We start from the raw sequence: 23490 nt of genomic DNA, 5'->3' as shown, positions 1-23490 counted from the left end.
TTTACTAGTAGACTTCATTGTGTATCAAGCTCGCGCTTTCAGAAAGAAGAGAGATGTTATAAGATTCATTTTGAAAACTTTCATCTTGTAAACTCTTTTCAGCTCAGACAGTTACATATTTTAATCATATCAAACAATCAAATTACTCTTTTCAGTCCTTCACAAAATGCCAAACTCCGATGTTTTCTCAACTATTTTGAGAGGATTGGAAAAGACCCAAGTATTATACAAGGCAACATACGTTTCCTGCGACAGGTGTGTTAATTAGTTAAGGGGTTTGTAGATGCAAGGTGAAGATAACGAACAGTGATCAATCTCATAACTCCTACAAGCAATACAAAATAGATAGTTGGGCAAACACGGACCCCTGGACACACCAGAGGTGGGATCAGGTTCCTAGGAGGAGTATCATTGGAAAGTTGCATTTGGTTTTGCTGAGAAACATACATGTGATAGGCCCATGTCTGAGATTAAGCATGAAAGGCCCATGTCTCAGATGAAGTGTGATAGGCCCATGTCTCAGATGAAGTGTGATAGGCCAATGTCTCAAATAAAGTGTGATAGGCCCATGTCTCAGATGAAGTGTGAAAAGCCCGTGTCTGAGATGAAGTGTGATAGGCCCGTGTCTCAGATGAAGTGTGATAGGCCCGTGTCTCAGATGAAGTGTGAAAAGCCCGTGTCTCAGATTAAGTGTGATAGGCCCATGTCTCAGATGAAGTGTGATAGGCCCGTGTCTCAGATGAAGTGTGATAGGCCAATGTCTCAAATAAAGTGTGATAGGCCCATGTCTCAGATGAAGTGTGAAAAGCCCGTGTCTGAGATTAAGTGTGATAGGCCCGTGTCTCAGATGAAGTGTGATAGGCCCGTGTCTCAGATTAAGTGTGATAGGCCCATGTCTCAGATGAAGCATGATAGGCCCATGTCTCAGATGAAGTGTGATAGGCCCGTGTCTCAGATGAAGCATGATAGGCCCTTGTCTCAGATTAAGTGTGATAGGCCCGTATCTCAAATGAAGCATGATAGGCCCATGTCTCAGATGAAGCGTGATAGGCCCGTGTCTGAGATTAAGTGTGATAGGCCCGTGTCTCAGATGAAGCATGATAGGCCCTTGTCTCAGATTAAGTGTGATAGGCCCGTGTCTCAGATGAAGCATGATAGGCCCATGTCTCAGATGAAGTGTGATAGGCCCGTGTCTCAGATGAAGCATGATAGGCCCTTGTCTCAGATTAAGTGTGATAGGCCCGTGTCTCAGATGAAGCATGATAGGCCCATGTCTCAGATGAAGCGTGATAGGCCCGTGTCTGAGATTAAGTGTGATAGGCCCGTGTCTCAGATGAAGCGTGATAGGCCCGTGTCTCAGATGAAGTGTGATAGGCCCGTGTCTCAGATGAAGCCCTAAACTCATGCCTGTCATCCGCAGGTCATCTGCTTATACATGAATATTATAGCCACGTCAGTTATCGTAATTACCAGTATATTTAACAATTAATTGTATATTTAATAAATACTTGTCTCACTATTCAAAGCAGCAACACACATCACTATTGTTCAGCCTTACAAGTTGAGGAAGTGCCAGATACATCATTATATCTTGCTTACCAAATTGTCGGCTACAAAAGATAATATTAAAGTGAAGTAAATTTTGGACATAAATTACATGGCTGATTAATAAAAATTGGTTGTTAATTAGCTTGGGTGTATGCAAATCTTAGACATGGAAAGCTGTCGATAATCATTGGCTTAGGGTCAGGGGAATAACGCCAGTCTGCTACGGCTGATTTGCTCCACTACAGAGATGTCTAAATGTATTTCGTAAAATCTGTATATCTTTTTAGATAAATAGTATAAATAAATCAAACTATGGGGGATTCGGTCTGAGAACTTAATCATCTTTGCATGTAATTGTGATAAAAATGATGATCATATTCTTGTTTCAAATTTGTTTGAAAAGGAGGAACACTTTTTGGTTTCTAAACAATATATACATGAGCATTGTTTGGGAAATTTTTCCAAATCTGGGTCATCACAACATTGATAAAAATCTCACCCTTATTAGGCATGATCTCACCCTTTCACCTTATTGAATTTATCACATGTATGGAGAAAAGAGAACAACTGTGATTTTTCTGATGATGATGTAAAAGCTGAAGAAGATGGTGCTATCATCATTTCCAAACAATATATTAATGATTTGATAACAAGATGTTTGATGTATTTTAGTTTAAACAATTACTTGTACAGGTTATTGCATATGAAGAGTTACCCACCCTTGATACATGGCTGAACAGTGACTGTGAACTCTGCCCCTTTCTTGTGAGACATGAGGGACAGATTGAAGACTCTGTCCCTGAGGCGATCGAGGTAAGAAATTAGGTTACCAGTCGTCAGTGTCATAAACAAATAACAAGAATGAATAACCGAGGTAGGAAATTAGGTTACCAGTCATCAGTGTCATAAACAAATAACAAGAATGAATAATCGAAGTAGGAAATTAGGTTACCAGTCGTCGGTGTCATAAACAGTCGTCAGTGTCATAAACAAATAACAAGAATGAATAATCGAAGTAGGAAATTAGGTTACCAGTCGTCAGTGTCATAAACAAATAACAAGAATGAATAATCGAGGTAGGAAATTAGGTTACCAGTCGTCAGTGTCATAAACAAATAACAAGAATGAATGTGAAATTGATAATAAATGAATATACATTGTGATGAATTTCATGTAGGTGTTACTGTAATGAATTCTCATGATTTTCATGTAAGTGGAATGAATTTTTATGAATATAGGTGTAATAAATGTTGATTACTTTTTTTCCACTTGATCATGATCTCATGAGTCATGTAATATTTTAGGTGGACTTTGCCAACAGATACATTGGAGGAGGGGTCCTAGGCAGAGGGAGAGTTCAGGTAAATGTATGACATAGATGTTGATTGCATACTGTGGAATATTAGATTGCATGGGGGTTAAATTGTCATATATTTCGTTGATACTCCTACACTAGGAATATCAAATCACAACAAAATACATGGTTTTGTCAATTTTCTTATTATTATTAGCTTATCTGAGCTGAAGGCTCAAGTCAGCTTTCCTGTTCAAAACTTTTCTTTGTCTGTCGTCAAGTGAACTCTTCTGCTCTAAACTTTTTTTTTGTCGTTGGTGTTGTTGTTGTCGTGGTAAACTTTTCCCAATTTTTTTTTTTCTTCAGAACCACAAGGCCTATTTCAACCAAACTTAGCACAAATCACCCTTAGGTGAAGGGGATCAAATTTGTTCAAAAAAGGGGCAACACCTTTCTCCAAGAAGAGAAAATAGCGAAAATACACCGACAAATTTTAAAAATCCTCTTCACCAGAACCAACAGACCAATTTCAATCAAAACTTGATACAAATCATCCTTGGGTGAAAGTTCTAATGAAGTGCCATGTCCCCTTCAAAGAGGAGATAATCACAAAAATGCATAAATAGGTTGAGGGTCATTTAAATATCTTTTCAAGAACCACTGGGCTAGACAAGTTCAAATTTATATGGAAGCTTCCTGACATAGTGCAGATTCAAGTTTGTAAAAATCATGGCCCAACGGGGGTAGGTTGGGGCCACAATAGGGAATAAAAGTTTTACATGCAAATATATGAGGAAAATCTTTAAAAATCTTCTTAAGAATTACTGGGCCAAAAACGTTGAAATTTTCATGAAAGCTTCCTGACATATGCAGATTCAAGTTTATTAAAATCATAGCCCCCAGGGGTAGAGTGGAGCTGCATTAGGGGATCAAAGTATTATATACTGATGTATATAGGAAATATTATTAAAAATATCTCCTGATCTATTTAAGATGGGACTTTCATATTTTGTTTTGGTGTTGACCTTGAACAACAGCAGGGCCAAGATGGATCAGGTGAGCGATGTGGCCCATGGGCCTCTTGTTTTCTTGCTGACTGTACTTGCCAACCTTTATTTTTCTGCCTAACTGTCATCTGAGTACTAGTTTGATAAGCCAACCACAAGTTTAAACAAAGATGGCAGGCAACACAATAAACATGGAGTTTGTATTCAGAGTATTTCTTTAGAATTCATTTTTGAATACTGCAGGTGATAGCTGAGTATTTAGCAAACAACTGATGAAATTAAATCTCTGGCATACAAAGTATCATGAGTGCAGCAGAATTTCTCACTAGTAACTTAAGACTGAAAAAAAAAACATCGAGTGATCCTTCTTAGTTCTTTTGATTATGCTGTGTCCCCACCCCCACCCCACCCCCTCCCATCTGAGTTAAAATTTCCATTAAAAAAACTGTGCATTACACTAGATTTTATGACATTGGTGTACTTTGAATAAAGTAATCAATAATGTAATGTAAAACATAATTTCAATGTTGATGCTTATCAATAAATGTGTGATAATCAAATAGTAGTCTTCTATGAATTCTCTCAATAATCTTTTGATTTCCTGTACAGGAGGAGATTCGGTTCACCGTCTGCCCAGAGTTGATATCGGCCATGTTGTTTATGGAGTGTATGGATGAGAATGAGGCCATTATCATACAGGGATATGAACAGTTTTCAGCAACTGTTGGCTATGGACCAAGCTTAACCTATGTAGGGAATCATCAGGACCAGGCTGGGGTAATGGAAGAGGGAGACTTTCTTTCCATTAGTTAAAAAAAAAAATTGTTTGTTTTTTTCTTTGCACAATATATGGATGATTAAATTTTTTTTAATTAGTGGTTTAAGTATGATACAGATTATATTTTTGTATTGATAACAACATCTTTTTTATGGATGATATCTTTTTAAAGTTACTCTTGAATAAAAATTCATAAATTCTTTTAATTATGAAAGTTGTGAACATCAGCGTGTACGTTTTCTATTATTAGGACCACATTTTCCCATACTGCTGTGTTTTCTAAATTAAGAATACAAGAATTTTTCAAAGTGAAGGCTATCAAAGTTTATGATTTGAATTGTATTCCATATAGAAAATGGTTCAGTACGGTGATTAGATTAACTGAAATACACGAATATATAAGATTAAGACCCTTTATATTTCCTTGTATATTGAAGAAATGTTTTATTGTCATTTGTTGATTTTTTTAATAACTATGAACTGAATGGTGAATGTAATTTATCATCATGGACATTAAGCATTCAGAAAGAACTATGCAATCATTTACACACTGTCAATAGAATCAGTAAAATGCGCTTTTTAAAAATTGTTAAAATTATGTTAATTTGATATCATTTACAGGTTGATGAGAATGGAATTGTACAGAACACTCTCTGTGCCATAGATGCAGTATCTTACAGGAGTCATTCACCTTCTAAACAGTACCAAGATTGTCATTATATAAGGGATCTCAACAAAGCTTTTGTTGGCTTCAGTGCAAAGATCAAGAAAAGCTGTGAAACCCCAAAAAACCAATCAGAAGGGTTGTTTCCTTTTGTATATACAGAGTCAGATTGTAACAAAACATATGATTGGCTGAGAGCAAACAGTGAAGAGTACCAGACAGCCTCTGAAGATGGATTCAGTAATGCTGAAAACTATAGATCAGGTAAATCAGTCATATACCTTAAATACCAAGGTTATAAAGCACCTACCTAAAATTTACCTGGTCAGACGTCGCCAGAACGACAGTGCAGTGGGTTAGATTGACATCAGAGTCCAAGTGCACTCCTGCATAGTCTGTAGTTTGAAGTTTTGATAGCAGTCAGCATGGTGGTGTACAGATTCAAATTTCACTTTGAAAAATCAAACTTTTGAGAGATCAAGAGTAAATTTGCTTAGTTATCTATAGAGAGAGAAAAATCAGGACCGTGATTTCACTTCAAGAGATCAAAGTTTGAATCATGGAGAGTCACCTGTAGTTGATTTGATTTTTGCTTTCCTGAAGAGGAAACGTTTTAAAAAAAGACTTCTGTGTCAGAGTATCAGAGCTAAATCACAACATCAGAACTTTCAGAGATGCATCTTATTTGACCTGGTGGCATTTACCAGTGACTACCTTTTGATCTAAGAGCTTGTCAGAGGTCTTACTTTTGTTATTGAGAAATTTCATTGCTGGCTCTTGCAAAGTATTTCAGTGATCTTCACCTTTTTACCTAAGAACTATACAAAAAGCTATACAGTTCAGGTCCCGTTAAACAAATGTCATTGTTCTTGACTCTTGAAGTAGTGGTTGTATTTATATGCTATCAATCAAGCATATGATAATTTCTGCTTGGACCTTGCCTAGATAACAGTAAATGCCTTGGGATAGCATGGCCCCATAATTAGGTGTTTAGATAGATAGATAGATAGATTAGATGATAGATGTAAAATTTCTTCTCCATGTATTTCTTTAGTTTCTGTTTTGAAAATTCAGAAACAAAAATGAAGATTTGTGGTTTTATTGTTCTTAGACTAAATCGTAGTTTGGTATTCATTGTCTCGAATTCAGAATTTTTTTATGCTTTTCTTGAAAATTGTCAGAAATGTCGACTTTAGTGCAGTGTTATGCATGGAAATCATAGGTGTCATATATATCCCCATAAAAATTTTGTATGTTTGCAATACTGAGGGATGAAAATTAACATATTTATGCCTCCTTTCAAAGAAGAGGGGCATATTGCTTTTCACCTGTCGGAGTAGATGACTGCTAAGGTCACATGGTCAATCCACTCTGAACACAGGACGACATTGTCTGCTCAATATCTTGAATTGGTTTGGCATTACTAAGATTTAAATGCAGCATGTGTATAAACCTTTTCAATTTCACACCACGGGGGGCATGTATGGTTTACAAACATTTCTTGTTTAATTTCGCTTTGGTCATTGATGAGGTCTCACTCTTTCTGTAGCCAAATAGATTTACAATTTAGTCTGTTTTGGGCTGTTGAAAGAGGATTGTGGGAAATGCATGTGTTTATGTCATTATGCATAGTAAATTTATAATTCATCACTGCAATTATTAATAGCTGTCAGATGTCATTACATGTATAGCAAATGCCTCTGTTAATCGTTTAGATGAAAACCACGATCAAAATTAGTGCCTAACCAGACTATTAGTGTTGTTCTTTATTTACATTTTATTGATATGTACATGTATCTTACAGATGTACATGGAATAACCAATATGGTGGATGGTTTAGTAACCAAGATTCTGTATTCAGCAATGCAGGAAGCCTGTATCAGACCAGGATATGAGAGATCCGATAGCTGTTCGTCATTCGAGGACCATTCATCCTCGTCTAGTTATCTTAGAAGGCAGGAGGATGTTGATGAAGGTTTGGATCAAGCAGACTTGGAGTGCCAGGACTGGGTGAGCCGGTTCAGGAGGCGGAGCTCAAATTTGAGTGACATCGGATCCAGGCGGAGCAGCTGTAGCACGAGATATAGCTCAGATTTCAGCTCAGAATTGGAAGAGTATTATGAAAATTATCAACGAAGGGACCAACCCATTATTCAGAACACGATAACAGAGGAGGAGGGATGCCCTATTATCTGTGATTTTGCTAATAGCTTAGCCATGTTGCTTATACAGGAAAGCACTGCTTTAGCTGCTCATAACAGTGTTGTCCAGGACTTTGATGACTCTGTACCAGGAGCTTGCATTATGAAGCCGAAAGCTTATAAACCTGAAACTAAGGATAATTCTTTGAGGACCAATTGCTCTACTCCAGTTATTCATATATCCGTTGCTAGAAAATTTGCAGATGATTTTATAAATAATTTGTTACCTTCTGCTTTCTCGACACTTTCCAATTTGACTTCCGAGAAATGTTTGGATAAAAGTTCGTCACTTCCTGACATTCCACTGGTGAGAGCAGATGATGTGTGTTCTGATTCCGATGAAGACTGTGATATGAACAATTGTGATACATATTTGGGTGGTTTTTACCCAGGAAGCATTGTTGAAGACAATTATCCACTGGTGGATGAAACAGAATTGAGAATTGCTGCTGTCAACTTGGTTGACTGTGCCATTCACAGTGCTGTACAAATAGTGAAAGAGAATTGGGTCTCGCCAACACAGAATAAGGCTGGAGAAGAGGGTAGTTTGAACATATCCAATGCCATTACAGATTCCTCCAGTGAAAAAGAAGATAATTTGTCATTATTGAGTAACAGTCTAGGGAGAAGATGGGATCAGTCCTCAAGTCCCTCCAAATCTCCCAAGAATGTGCAGTTCCATGACACTGTAATTTTAAATAAGAATAGTGACCCCATATCAAAGGCACTGTCTGAATCGTCAAACAGTCAAGATTCATTTACTCTGCCAACTCTTCTTGTTACAGATGATCTCTCTAAAAGTAACAAACTTAGTGGTGCTTACAGTCAGATTGCAGAAAATATTATAATGTCGGGATTTACAGATGCCCTGAAAGATGTGCAGAAGGAAACTGGGAAAACATTTGAAGGCTCAACGCTCAAATTCAGTGCATCTGGTTATCTGCCAGAAAAGACACTCATTGTGAAGGGAAACAGTTTAATCCATCCTGGTGAGATTTTACGAGGAGAATCGTATGAAGACATATCAGGTCCTAAGGATATCAGCTGCTGTGCTTCTTCATTGTCGAGAGACTTGCTAACAAATGCGTTTATTGAAGTACAACAGAGCTCAGCTGCAACTAATGGTTCCAGTTTTGCGCGTCGAAGCAGTGAACCATTGAAACTGTCCAATCAGGCAGCTAAGCAGTTATCAGAAGACAACAGAAGAGGTGTCAGACGTTATGCAGTTAAATCAAAAAGCTGCACGGAGGACGATTTGGTGGAATATGCCAGGGAACTGGACAGAAGATGGACCATAGAAGATTTCCGCAATAGGAAGGGACCATGTGGTTTCAAGGATCCAACCCTCTCCAAGTGGGTTAACCTCTTGCTGTAAAAATAAATAACCTTGATGCGTATGCATGGATCTTGAATAATTTTAAAAAGGAGTAAATGTATCAAGCATAATGTGATTTTTAGCTCACCATAGCCAAAGGTTCAAATGAGCTTTTCTGATAAAAAATATTCTGTTGTCTGTCGGCAGTGTCGTTGTTGGAGTCAGTGTCATTATTGTTGTATAAACTTTTCACAATTTCATCTTCTCCAGAATTCTTTGGCCAATTTCAACCCTAATTGGTACAGAGTATCCTTGGGTGAAGGGGATACAAGTTTGTTCAAATGAAGGACTATTAAGAAAAGATCATTGTGTTGGGTTTTGTAAAGATCTTCCAAAGAACCACTGGTCAGAAAAAATGAAACTTGCATGGAAGCTTCCTGACTCCCGACATATTGAAGATTCTGGTTTGTCCAAATCCTGTCCCCCGGGGGAATGGTGGGGACACAATAGGGGGCCAAAGTTTTACATACAAATAAATATGTCGATTGGTTCTCGCATTTTTTTTATTGAATATTATCTATGTAAAAAACTTGAGACTGTTTTATGTATGTTTTACTTTATTTCTGTATGGGACGCCTTACCTCAATTGAGTGAGTCGGGGTAAGGGGTAGGTAATGGATGGAGTCTCAATATATAGAAGAAATCTTGGAAAATCTTATTATATTCTCATGCAACTAGTTACAAAGGAGATACATTACCGGAAGCATCGCTAATGTGTATGTTTGTGTACGTTCGTGTGTAAGCTCATTGGCAAGATTCAAAGAGAACCATAAAACTGACAATTATCTCAGTTTGCATACTTTGACAATGAATGGGGGAAAACCCTATTGATTTTCAAGGTCATCGATGAAATATTTCTCAGAATTTTGATTCGCACAATAGTAATTACAATTGAATTTATGTGTGAGTTAAGGTAACTCCATACTCGCATTATTATCTGATAAAAGTTTAAAAGAGTTCAAACTAATAAATTATCAAATAAGATATATAGGTCATCACACTTTTTAAGATACGAGACATACATATACAAAATCATATATCAACGTCAGAAAATTGAAATTCAAAATTTCAGTTAAAAATAAAGAAAATCTATCATTCTAGCGCATAATGAAGTTGATAAAGGACTCTATGAAAACAGTTAATGACCTTGGATTCAATATTTTAAGACATATTATTGATCCTTTATATAAAACTTAGACTTTTGAAATATTTTATGTTGAACAAGGTTTTGTACAATGACCATTGGAGAAGACTCCAACAAAATTTTTGGTAATATGTGTAAATCTAAATAAATCAATGATTTGGCAAAATCTTATGATGTCACAGGAGGGTAGAATTACTTCAACAATAAAAAATGATAAATGAACAAGTTTACTATCATCTTGTGTATTCCTTTTGACATGCGACTCTCAATCCTAGAAAGGTAATTTGGTGAGCTAACTTTGTGTGTGTATTTTGGCATTTTATTTATTGTTGTAAACTTTTTTTGTAATGGTGGGGTACATATGGCTATGCATAGCAATCTTGTCTTTAAAAAAATTCATCATGCTTGCAGATATTCATTTGATATTTGGTACATTGCTTTACCATGACAAGTTACAAATTGAGTTCAAAGTTTGTTCCAGTCCATTGATTTTTTGCTAAGTTAAGGTTGTTGCACATGGAAAATATGGAATTTTGAATCTGTCATATATGGCTATTATTTTAATGGACCTGGTTATTCATGTGTAATTGTTAACGTATGATTATTCACGCAAAATGTTAAGCAGATGTCTTGACATGACATGAGGTCAGTAAGGGACATGTGACATGTATTGCTATGCAATACTTACGGAATGCTTTTTCCCCCCTTCAATTATGGACCCTAGGTTTAAGAGTTGGGCTAGATTCGGGGATCAAATTTAACAGAGTACATGAATATAGACCAAAAACAAAAAAAAATCTTTTTAAAAATCTTCTCTTGTACACAACTGCAAGATCATGTTCGTAATATTGTTATAGATGCTTTCCTATGATGTGTGGATTCAAATTTGCTTGGTGTAAATAAGGGTTAAAAAAAATCTTTCATAAATGGGACCAGTGTGACTAAGGTGAGCATTGTGGCCCGTGGGCCTCTCGTCAAGTATTTTTACTTAAATTACAGGTATTCTTTTGATTGGCATTTGTCTTTATAAAAGGAATTGTACTTTGTCTTTTCAAGGTTTGCTGAAGAATTAATGAAAACTGAATGCAAAGTCCCCACTCTCCAGATACCGATGTTATCCACTTCAAACCGCAGTTTAAGTGGATCATCCACATCTTTCCACAGTAGCAAGAGTGGATTCAAAGATCCCATGTTATCCAGCTTTGAGGAGGAGCTCTTTTCTTCAAGTTTTGGGAGATCTTCAACAAGAAGTTCAAGCATCAAACGAAAGAGAAAGAAAAGCACAGGTAGCAAAGTGGGGTCTTCTGCATCAGGGAGCAGATACAGGGGTGGGGAAGCCAGGCGAGCTCTTTCCTTTTGCGAGTTATCACAGGAGGCGGTGTCAGATTTTGCTGAAAGACTTGCTCAAGGTATTGTGTTGGAATCCATTGAGACTGTGTTCAGAGGTTCGCTTGATTCAACATTTATTCAGGGAGATGTACCATTCAAAACGTCATCCCCTATTCCTGATAGCCTGCTAAATCTGGCTGATAGTATGTCTAGTCAAGTTCTTGAAGATGCCATTTTAACTGCTGTTGAGAAGATTAGAGCTCAGCAGCAGACGGAGGGCTCTATAGACACAGAATCAACATCTTCTGAAGACTTCAGTGATGCTTTGGACGTGCCATGTTATAGGATTGAGGAATTTGCAGATACTCTTGCAAAGCAAGTGTTGGACACATCAGTCAAGTTCATCATCAGAGAAATGGATTGTTTTAAGAAGGTACGTATATATTTATTTAATGTCTTGTGCATTTTAACAACAACACCTCCTAAAAAGACCAACATGAATTGTATCCAAATATTTTGACACAATTCACTGTAAGTGGCAAATATTGATTTTCATATTACCTGTTTAATATCTATCATATATGACCCAGATTTTAAATTCTATGTACTGAATAGGGTACAGGTGTTAATAAACGTGTGCATAACATGCTCTTCAATTTAACATGACTTGAAAATAAATGCCTGTAGATGGGGAATGGAATGGCACACTTTCATGGTATCTTTTTTTTCAAGTGTGTGGTGCCAAAGTCTCTTTAAATGCTTGTCCACGAACTTTACGGACAACCCTCGAACCTCACAAAAAAGTAGAAACCAAACGTTTGTATGGCACATTTACCTGTGTTAAAGTCCAGGGTTTTTGGAAGCTCTTGGTACATTGGTTGCCAATGATCTAAGTATGTTTCATTATCATCAACTAAGGTTATTGGGAAAGGACAAAGTTACAGAATTGAAGTAAAACTTGCTGTTTAGACTATGATTCCATAGGTGATACATGGATCTCAGAGTACAATAGCATTCTTTTCAGTTTGGTTTGGGGTAAAAGCATTATATCAGAAGCCATATCAAACTGTATTTAGATTGCATTTGTTTTCTAAGATGGGGTGAGCATTTTAGTTTGATGAAGACTGAATCCAGGCGTATTTTAATATAGATATAGCATTTTAGTTTGATGAAGACTGAATCCAGGCATATTTTAATATCAAATGTACAGTAGATCCATACTTTATATTACAAATCAAGATTTCATTTTGCAAGATCTACTTGTAATTCTATGGAATTTTATTTGCAGAAAGCCTGTGGCCGCCCTATTGCTACAGGGAATTGGGGGTGTGGAGCCTTCAGGGGGGATGTCCATTTAAAGTGCATACTTCAGTGGATGGCAGCCTCGTATGCCGGGGTCCCTCACCTCATTTATTACACATTTCAACACGAGGATCTTCTGCAGGTAAGATGAACGAGCAGGTTTGAATATGGATGTTGGTAATGTGACGAGCGCATTCATGGGTCACCTACCTCTGCCAGGGTTTGGCTGAAGATCTCAAAATCCTGAAACCAGGCCTGGAGGTTATAAAACTTTTACTGTACTCATACTCAAACTCAGCCATGTTTGTTTTGAGTACAACTCTGAGCAAGCTTCGAAACAATTCGAAAAATCTTGAGCATGCACTCCAATTGAGTATTAGATTGAGTTTATAAAAGTTTTATAGCCTACACTTTTGAGAATGAGAACAAATTAAAGCTTGGATTTTTCGAGTATGAAAAAGTGTTCGAAAAGTTTTATATTCTCCAGGCCTGGGGCCGTTTTACAAAACAACTTACGACAAAGTCGCAAGTCTTAAATTCTATTACACAGTTATTACTTTGAATGAAGTAAAACTTTTCTAAGGCTTAATTTTCAACATTTTTGTTAAAAAAATTTGCATTTGGAGTGAATGATCTTACAATAAACTGGTAAATTCCAGTATGTAAAGTTGGTCGTAAGTCATAAGTTCTTTTGTAAAACGCGCCCCAGGTCTTGATGTCTCCTAATCTTGGTTGAGATTCAGCTCTGCTTGATATTTGAACTGACACTGTAATAAAAGTTGATGTTGAGCATCAGGGTTTTTAGTAAAATTATTTTCCCCAAATATGTTATGCACTGATAACCTCTGCTATGAATGGCATATCCAAGAGCTTTATAATTTTTTATTTTTGACAGTTGGAAGATGTTGTAGCAGCAGTACAGTCCAGAAACTGGTGCGTGGGCCATCTGATGCAGGCGGTGAGAACGTACTGTATCGCACGACAGGTTGATCCTCGTGGAAGCTATCCAGATCTTTTCCAGCTGTTATTAGATGAAAACTCCTTCAAAGACATTGTGTAGGGTAGACCAAATATTGTATACGTCAAGGAAATTTCAGCCTTTTTATATTGAAAAAGAATTTTCCCTTATTTTGAATTTTAGTTATCATTTGTTTTAGCCTTGTTTATTAAATTCAATCATGAAGGATTCAGGGGAAATGGATGAAAATGAATTGTGATGAAAAATTATCCTGCTATAATTACTGTTTACACATACAGTAGAAATGAGTCTTTGTTTTTATTTTTATTTTATTAAATTAACAAGTATGTAGTTTACAGTTAACTGCTATAAAAGGTATTATTTACAGTTTTGCTGTATGTATGTTGTTAGAAATTTACAAACAGTTGTTGATCAATAAAAACTTCCACCAGCGGTGATAATTTATATTTTTCTTCTGGCAAGCAGTGATAAGTAATTAATAGCACATTTTCTATAGATACCACAACAGATAATTGATGTAATATTGCAGTGGATTCAGGATATTGGTGTTCATTAAAGGCTGAGGTTTACATCTGGCTTCATTTGTTTCTGTGAATTTTCAAACAATTCATCTGTGAATTTTCAAATAATTCAAAGTTTATTTTCACTTTTAGGCATAAAGAATATTTAGAAAATGCTTTTGGATTAAAAATCTGTGATTATGCCTTGATTTTTTAACAGTTTGTACATCATGGCATCACAAAGTTTGTTATTTTTGCCCTATTTTGTCAAGAGCGAAAGATGCGAATCGTATTTCAAAAATTTGGTATAAAGCACAATCTGATTTATAGATATTTTACATCCCTCATACCGAGATGTCACTAAGTGAAGTACCTCGAAATTTTAATTTTGTGCTTGGTGCTATGGATTGCAGCAGTGAGGGTTCTTTCATGTGCCAACGCCTTGTTTTGAAGTTCTCTCTGAAAGACCTACGACTCTATCTTGTATATATGCTAAGCATTTTGCGAAGGAGCAATCACTACCTATATTTGCATCTTGAGTTTCACACATCGTGGCACAAGCAGGGTTGGTCAAACTTGTGATTTGCCCTTTTTTGTCAAGAGCGAAAGATGCTAATAAGATATAAATGAAAATCTAACTATTAACAATACTTGTCTATTCCTTTTTGATTCAGTAGATTACTTAGAATGTTGACTGCTGTACCATAAGATCACGGACATTTTTTGACTTAAATAAAGTGAATATTTATTTAATTTCAAAATATTGTACTTCTCCACCATTTTCCATCCACATCAATTTCTCTGGTTAGCATTCATCCTTAATACTTATGTTGTACTAAACCAAGTAAAGAGTTGTTATTTTGATGTTTATTCGGTATTAAAGTTTTGGCGTAGCGGAGCGACTAAGTTTTGTATGGCGCGCCAAATTAACATAAATTCAATTATAATTGAATATATCTTTAATCATTTGAAGATATCATCACTTCATTTGATGCTGCAACAATTCAATTAAAGATCTCTTCAAACAATAAATGATATCTTCGTTTCTGAATTAATGGGCCATTAATTGAATTGTTGATAGCATTAATTATTCTGCTGAATTGATGAGCTCTCTAATTGAATGGTTGCTCTCTTCAAATGAATTAATGATATCAACAAATTGAATTGCCCCTCCCCCCCCTCTCTCTCTCTCTCTGAATTATTGTGTGCATTAATTGAAATTTTAAAATGATATCATTAATAGAATTGAAGAAAGCAATAATTCAATTATTGCATGCATTAAGGTAGTTCCATCCTCATGTGAATTATCAGTATTAATGGTTGAAAGTGGAAAAACTATATCAATTTTCACTTAATATGGTTTACAATAACCAAAGAAAATGTATATGTTGCCACCTTTTTAAAGATGTCAGACATACAAAAACAGAAGTATTGGTCAGTATCAGAAAACCACACATTTGTGTAACACAGAATAAAAATATATAAAAACTTGTTGAAAAGACAAATTTTAAATTTGAACAGTTTAAAAACAACTGCTAATTCATAAATACGTATCAATCAAATGTAGATATTGGGGGAATCATTGTATAATAGACATGCAGCAGAAGAAATACCAGCATTGGAGTTATTGCCCTTGACAAATTTTTAAAAATAAATAAATAATTGATTATCTATGGAAAATATAACCTTTTCAGTATCAATAGTTTACCAGATTTTTTTATTTTATGCAGTGAATAAAATTCCTCTAAAAGATAAATTTCTATCATGCACAAAGTTTATCAATAAAGATTTTTGCAAAAACTTATGACATCACATGAGGATCGATCAACTTTAATCTATGCTACATAAGTATGCCTGGACTTAAGAGAGAGGGGAAAAACCCTGATGGAATGATTTTCTGATCGGTATAATCCTAACTACCGGTAGGATGTCATCATTTTGATTTGATGTTCAGTAACTTTTAGAAATAAACTGTTAATTGAGAGCTTCAATAACATGTTTGCTTCAAGCTAAGTGAGAGAACCGCGTGATTTCCGGGGAGATTTACTAAATATCAAGACATTTCAAAGTTGGCAATTTAAATATAAATATTCAAATGACATACGTAAACAACCATTGAATATTCATAGACCTGTACGCGATGCCCTCTTGACTGATCAAAAATCATATATATACTGTGCGGGGGTGGCGTGGACATGGGGAGTCCACTTTTTCTTAGCCCCTCTTCTCTCTCCCCTCCTCCACCTTTCTCTTCGCCGATGGTGAAGATTTATAGTGCAGACTGTCCAGTAGGGGCCCTTCTACACCACCTTTTTCTCCCCCTCTCTCTCCTCCCTTTATACGCTGTTCGCCTCCACCTGTGTCAGTGGCGGATTTAAGGTAAATCGTGGTCTCTTATTTAGAAAAATGTAAACGACAGAAGAAGCAATGATTTATTCCACTCTCGGACAAATAAATGAAAAAATCTTTTGATTTATTGAATTACCTTCATAGTGAGAACTTACATTTTTTCCAAAAACCCTTACGATTTGCGTCATTTTATTAATTTCACCTTATTAAAAAAATGACAGAAAATAGTAAAAATGACTACATAGGAGACATATTTCAATCCCTATAAAATCTGTAAAATCCAGGAGCTTCCGGGGACTTCGCTCCCTGGGCCCTTAACAAGTCTTCGCCTTTGACCCACTTGGGGCCTCAAGGCGGCCCCCAGACCCCCTGCCTCATGTAGTCCAGACCATGCCTCATGAAGCCGCGCCCTTACATCTTCTTACTATACAACAGTTTTATTCCGTCGACAATCAAACTCTGGAATGAGCTAAAAGCGGATATAAAGAATTCTCCAACTTTATCCATATTCAAGTCTAAACTCAAGATGATGGAAATTCCAAAACTCAAAGAGCACTTTAGTTTTGGCAATAGACGAGAAAATATTATTCTTTGTCAGTTACGGAATAAAGCTAGTAATTTGAATGCTCATTTATTGAAATTTGACATGATCCACACTGTTTGCATTGTGGCTATGACTTTGAAGGAAATGTGCATTGCATTACATTGTATTTCCTTGAATGTTCAAAATATAATCATCAAAGAGATATTCTTCTGCAGCAATTTCATGACATTGGTGTTCCTTTTCAATTGAACTACAATGTATATTCTATTTGGTAGTTCTGAGTATTCATATGACTTGAATTGCAAAATTATTATTATAATTATTTTATTTTTGTTTTAACAAACTATTTATTTTCTTTTTTCTTCTAACGGGCTGGATTGATCTACATAGACTATGCCTGTTGCCCAATCCTGTTGTGTTTCTCAATGAAATATGTTTAAATTAATGAAGCCCCCTCCCCCCTTAACCGCAATTTCTTGATCCGCCCCTGTGTGTAGTAAGCCGAGTCTGTTCACGAATATGATCGACTCTATGCAGAGTGATAAACCCCCAATCTTCTTGCAAAAGTTGGTTTGGTACATAAATATAACGCAAAGATCTGCCAAGGTAATGTTCCGCCCACCTTGATATGTACACTGTACTTCCCTTTGACCGCCGTACGTGTTGGAGGTTGACTAGCACAAACTCCTTCGTTGCTTTACCAATTTTAACTGTTTATATTGACCACGGAAGGGTATAAATCATTGTTCTCCAGAAGCATATGCATCAGTTAGAACTTATGGCAAAGCCACTCTTCAGTAACACGCCCTCTTTTGAGAGAATATGGCACACTCCAAACCAATACCATATTGCGATTTATGACACATTTCAAGACGACGTTGATTACAGAATATGGTCAAGGGGTTGTGGCATTTACAGCTTGTAAAGGTTTAAATTTATTCAAGCCTAGAGTAGTAAGATTTCTTTATCGTCCCGTAACAGGGAACCTCCGATCCAAAAGACCCGTGATATAACATTTCGCACTTTTCAGGCAAACGCCCAAAACAAATGTACATAGATACATGTACTTCCAAAAGTATCAGCTATCGAAAATGTCCTCTTAAAAGCAAGTTTTAAGATGTTCTAGCGGTCTAGCGTGCAGGAATGGGTATCCACACACACACATGCACCCCCCCCCCCCCCCCCCCCCCCCCCCCCACACACACACCTGTCACTTAACGCACACATTTATGAAAGTATTATCTACATAGATTTTGGTTTTTAAAAAGTTTATAGATATGTTCTTTTTATCAACTTTTGGTCTTTGCTTCTCTTCATAAAACGTATAAAGTGAGTATGTGTGTGTGTGTGTGTGGGGGGGGGGGGGGGGGGGGGGGGGCTTTTTTAAATTGGTGGATTTTTATCTTCTTTTTTTTTATTATGATTGGGGGGGGGGGGGTATTTTGTTGATATTTTTTGTTGTTGATATTTTGTTTGCTTGATTTGGTATTTGCAATATTGTGTAATGTGAATGAATATCTAGAGATAATGTAAACAATTTATCTTACACACACCCAAAATATGCAATGCATGGAGTTTGTTGACAAGCAACACCGTCGACTTGTTTAAGCAGAGACGAAATTGGTCTCTTCATTTCCCGATGTGTTTTTCTCTATGGACAATTATTACCTGCACGTGTCGTTCAATCCAGGTCCTCAAGCATAGCAGATCTGCAATCCGATGTTGCCGGACCCACAGACCTGAACTGGAGGCAAAAGAAGAGTAAAAGTCTTTTGGGGCGGCTATAAACCTCCGTACATAAGAGACACAAGCCTTGTAAATGATTCTGTTTCAACACTACACACACCGTGAAATTTCAGTCAGATAGATTCTTTTTTCATGGTGGGTGAATTAAATTTAGACTTAGCAGATAGAAACAAATGTTAACCTTTATGGGAAATATCATAAAGTGTAAATTAGAAAGCGATATAATACAAGGGGTATATCCCAGATAATCTCCAAATTTATATCAGATTATTGTGAAATAAATACTGTTTATATATATATATATATATATATATATATATATATATTATATATATATATATATATATATATATATATATAAGTATAATCCGAGAGAAAGCTAGGTAGAATAGACATGCACATATATTGAAAAATCCACCAGGGTCTATGTTGATTTTGAAATACCACGACAAAAATAATGTCAATTAGACTCTTAAATATAAATAGATAATGCATGAAACTAGACATGATGGTTAATAAAGGAAAACATGCGTACATTTCATCAACAAACTTCAGAGGGCACAAAACACAGCTGCAAGATTAATAACACGCTCAAAAAAATCCGACCATATTACTCCTGTTCTAATAGATCTTCACTGGCTCCCAGTTGAATACAGAATTCAATATAAGATACTTCTTCATACTTTCAAATCTCTCAACAACCTATCTCCAGCTTACATAAAGGATATCCTTACAGTTTACAACCCCACACGATCACTAAGATCCGAACAACCAAAAAACAAAAAAAAAAAACAAACAAACAAAAAAACAGCAAAAAAAAAAAAAAAACCCACAAAAAAAACAACAACCCTGCTGTTTCTTATTATGCCTATGTCCTTTTTATGTATTTAATTGTTCCTAAGGGTTGTTTTAAATTGTTTCATATGTTATTAGGGTAATCATATCATATCGATATATATTAATAATAATATTAATGCATTTTAATTCTGACACTATGAATATTTTATTCACATGTATGTGCACATCGATTTTATATTATCTTAATTTTCTTTCACATTTGTAAAGCGCTTTAGAGAACTAATGTTGATAGGGCGCTATATAAATCTTTTAATTACAATTACAACAAAATAGAACCGTTATGAAATATACATGCTTCTGACCCAGGTTTAGGTGGGTCTTGTCCAGTGGTCCTTTTACCGTCCAAGGTAGTACGATGGACTCATAAAGTTACCTCTGTAATAATCTTTAATAAATTATGAGGGATGATAGATAGCAGGTGTTGTCAGACACATAAATAAAAAATGTATCTAATGGCATGTAAAAGATTTATTATTATATCGGTAGGCAATGCCATTCTGATTATAAACAATAAACGCCGAGTATTTCTGTTTACCTGTGTCTAATTTCGTATGTATATGTGCCAGATTTTATATCGTAATCAGACATCAGGATTGACAAACTAACGGTTACATTTAGCATTAATTGTCAAGGGAATAACGAGTCTCCTTTTTCTTCACTTTAGTTTATGCTCCGATCATACTTTCACTACGTTTTACATGACTGGTACCCAGATGACAAAAGGGAAAAATCAATAGAATCACAGAAAAAATACAAATGACAATGTTTATATTATACGCTATTTTCTTATTGAACTTCTCGCTAAGCTTTAACATTTATAGGCATGAATAAATTAGATCATTGTCAATTTTTTTCCCCTATATCAGAAGAATATTTATTTCATCATACTATCTCTAATGTAGGAGAGAATGTTTCATCGCGTAATTAATGAAATGGGATATTTTGCATGAATCAGTCTAGTCATGTAAAAGAGCCTCCCCTATAGAATACTGTTCTGTAATTATTAATAATTACTCCTGCCAGTCGAAGCTAATGGAGATGTATCTCACGATTACACCTTAAACCTTGTCTTTAATTAGATATTATGCATCGTAATGACCGTTACAAGAATTTGAGTAGAGCGTTACGTCCAGTTTATCGTTGGACACTTTTGGTCAGTGTCGCGGGTGTTGTTTTGATCTCTGATGACCTTGTACCTATATTTGACGAGGGGGTGTGACCAGTCCGAGCCACGGTATATAAAAGATATAGGGAGAGGAATAGAATATATAGAGACACTAGCCCACGTCTACGACAAGGCCAGGAATTAGTGTAAGACTTCTTTTCCACTTTTTTATTTGGATGTAATTCTATAACAATTGTTAAAATATTCGTGGTTTTGTGGGGAAAATAGTAGTACTGAAAGAAATTTTTTTACTCTCTAGAGTCTTTTAATGAACTAAAAAATGCCAAAGAACCTGCTTAGCATAGGATATGTACTTTAAAAGTTGGTGAGGTAATTCAAATAAGTAGACCCTTTATGATTGATTGTATTTGTAGATCTGTTTGTTCTTGATTGATCACGTGTAGATGCTTTTAGTTTGATATCCATATACCTTGTTGCATTGAGTTTCAGAACATTCTACAGAATCTAAACTACCGATTTAAAATTTTTCACAGCACATACGGCAAAGATGTTGAGAATCCTGTGTATGTTGTTGATGGCGTTGTACCTCGTTTCGTATGTCTCTGCTTACATCATTTACCGGTATCGCCCCGTCTACAGGAGACCCATGTACCGGACGGTCTATCACCCCGACATTGATGATGATAACGTCATCTTACTCGGTGAGTTGTCTTTCCCGTTTTACCCCCCCCCCCCCTCCCTACCTTCTCCTTTCCTCCGCTTTCACAAACGAATTGTTAAGTTTGTCAGTTTATCACAAAAATATATACTCTTACTCGACTCCTTAGAATACTATATCTGGATCGATCCCCCCCCCCCCTTTCCGAAGAAAACCCCGAAACGAGGGACCACTCCTTGAATTTGCTTAATTATGTTGAGAACTTGTGTAAACTTGTCACTGGTTTTCTTGAATGACCCCAAAGTCATGTGATCCAGGATGAACGATCGAATATATTGTACTGATATCAATCGGAACTCCTCGCGAGACATTCGAGGAGTTCCGATTGGTACTGATATTGCAATGTCACTGACGTCACTGGTATCAGCATGCTCACTGAATTAGTTTGTGACACGTACTGACTAGTTTTTGTAACTCAGATGAAATCAAATTTGAAGAAAAGGTAACACAAATAAAAGTAATCTACTGATTAAGCAGAAAATTCATTGGAAACTGATGTTCAATAATTTTTTTTTTAGGTTGAGGACAGAGTTGACAAGAGTCAGGTCCATGAATACGACGCCCCGTCTGAATCATTATGATTGTGCACATTTTATTATGTGTGTTGTTATTAAATCATACTCAACTTGTTTATTTTATGTCGTTTTGTCATTTGAAATGAAAAAAAAAAAAACCCAGTTAAAGAAAAAGACGTGGCACTCACATAAATCATGTCACAGAGAGATGTCCATTGATTATCATCGTAGTGTTGCACAGTGTTTGATGCAGCGCACTTTTTTTGTTGTTGAAAAAAGTAGAGAATTCAGCTAAAAATTATTGAAAGCTTTAAAATGACCAACAACACGAACAATTAGATAAATCCTAAGGACGACCTGCCCCATCCCCAGGTTTCCATGAAAGGTGAAGATAACGAACAGTGATCAATCTCATAAATCATCAAGAAAAGTAGGGGAAACACAGACTCCTGGACAACCAAAGGTGGGATTAGGTGTCAATGTGGAGTAAACATCCCCTGTTGACCGATCACAACCACCGTGAGCCGTGATCAGGTAAACGGAGTAATCCGCAGTCAAAGTGAATATGTAAAGAACGGCCTAACAATTACTATAGTATGAAACACGTCAGAGAACATTCGACCTAACGACAGGTTGTATTTGCAAATACGATCGATATCATAACGACCATAGAATTTGTGAAATACTGACTTCAAACTAGACTACTGAAACTCCTGAAACATCAACTTTTTTGTCTGTAGCTTGCCTTCATTTAAAAATTGACCATACGCAGAACATGCTCCCGTATATCTAATCAGTTAGAGACATAAACACCACATGCAGTTGATAATGGAATATTGCTTGATAAAGGTGGGAAGTTGACTATCGAAAAGTTGAAGTCATCCCGTTTGTCACTAAGTTTGCCGTTAACATCTACGTTCAATAAAATATCCAATTATGAACCAGATTTGGAAGATTCTGTTGTGTCTTTTATTTTGAGTTCACTAGGATATATCGAATGAAAATTAACATTATTAATAGATAAAACGCCGTCGATATATCTAAATGTTGAATTGAAGGCCAGAACAAAAGATTTTTCTTCTCGTGTAGAAGCTTTTGAATAAATTCTGCCTCAAGAATATAAAATCAGGTCGGTTGATAAAGGAGCACAATCCGTGCTTATGGGAATTCCAACAGACTGCTGGAAGGCTTGATCTCCAAACACCACGTAAGGTAGCAGGGGACAGTTTCGCACTATAGGCCCGGTCAACTTTTTCAAAAAATGGAATTACCCCGTATTTGAAGTGATATTACATGTGTAAAAATGTATACAATAATTTTAGGATGCATGTCAAATGTAGCTGAGTGCTTAGTAAAAATGTTGATATACAACATGTAGGTGTCACCATGATTCCTAGCATATAGATGGGTGCAAATACGAAACTAAGACACGTGGTCAGTTGCTGAAGAAATTCCGGTGAAAACATGCAGGGTCTAGCAAAAGGTCTGTAGCTGTGAGGGAAGGTGGATGGCC

The 23490-nt window shown here is 36.1% G+C and overlaps 1 protein-coding gene across 2 annotated transcripts in view; it reads left to right on the top strand.

The window, feature by feature from the left end:
- The window catches only part of LOC125658790 (uncharacterized), a 19880-nt gene extending 5824 nt beyond the window's left edge, over positions 1–14056 (top strand). For both annotated transcript variants that reach the window (XM_048890208.2, XM_056148358.1), the window contains exons 4-12: positions 156–255; positions 2242–2361; positions 2853–2909; positions 4459–4626; positions 5249–5555; positions 7096–8845; positions 11068–11773; positions 12629–12784; positions 13538–14056. In XM_048890208.2, coding sequence (XP_048746165.2) covers positions 156–255; positions 2242–2361; positions 2853–2909; positions 4459–4626; positions 5249–5555; positions 7096–8845; positions 11068–11773; positions 12629–12784; positions 13538–13702 — 3529 coding nt within the window. In that variant the 3' untranslated portion in view covers positions 13703–14056. The remainder of the gene's footprint in view (positions 1–155; positions 256–2241; positions 2362–2852; positions 2910–4458; positions 4627–5248; positions 5556–7095; positions 8846–11067; positions 11774–12628; positions 12785–13537) is intronic.
- Positions 14057–23490: the final 9434 nt, after the last annotated feature.

This window comes from Ostrea edulis, chromosome 9, assembly GCF_947568905.1.
Source record: "Ostrea edulis chromosome 9, xbOstEdul1.1, whole genome shotgun sequence".
Taxonomy (NCBI): domain Eukaryota; kingdom Metazoa; phylum Mollusca; class Bivalvia; order Ostreida; family Ostreidae; genus Ostrea; species Ostrea edulis.
Note: the sequence above shows the minus strand (reverse complement) of the source record. Positions and strands in the feature narration are given on the sequence as shown.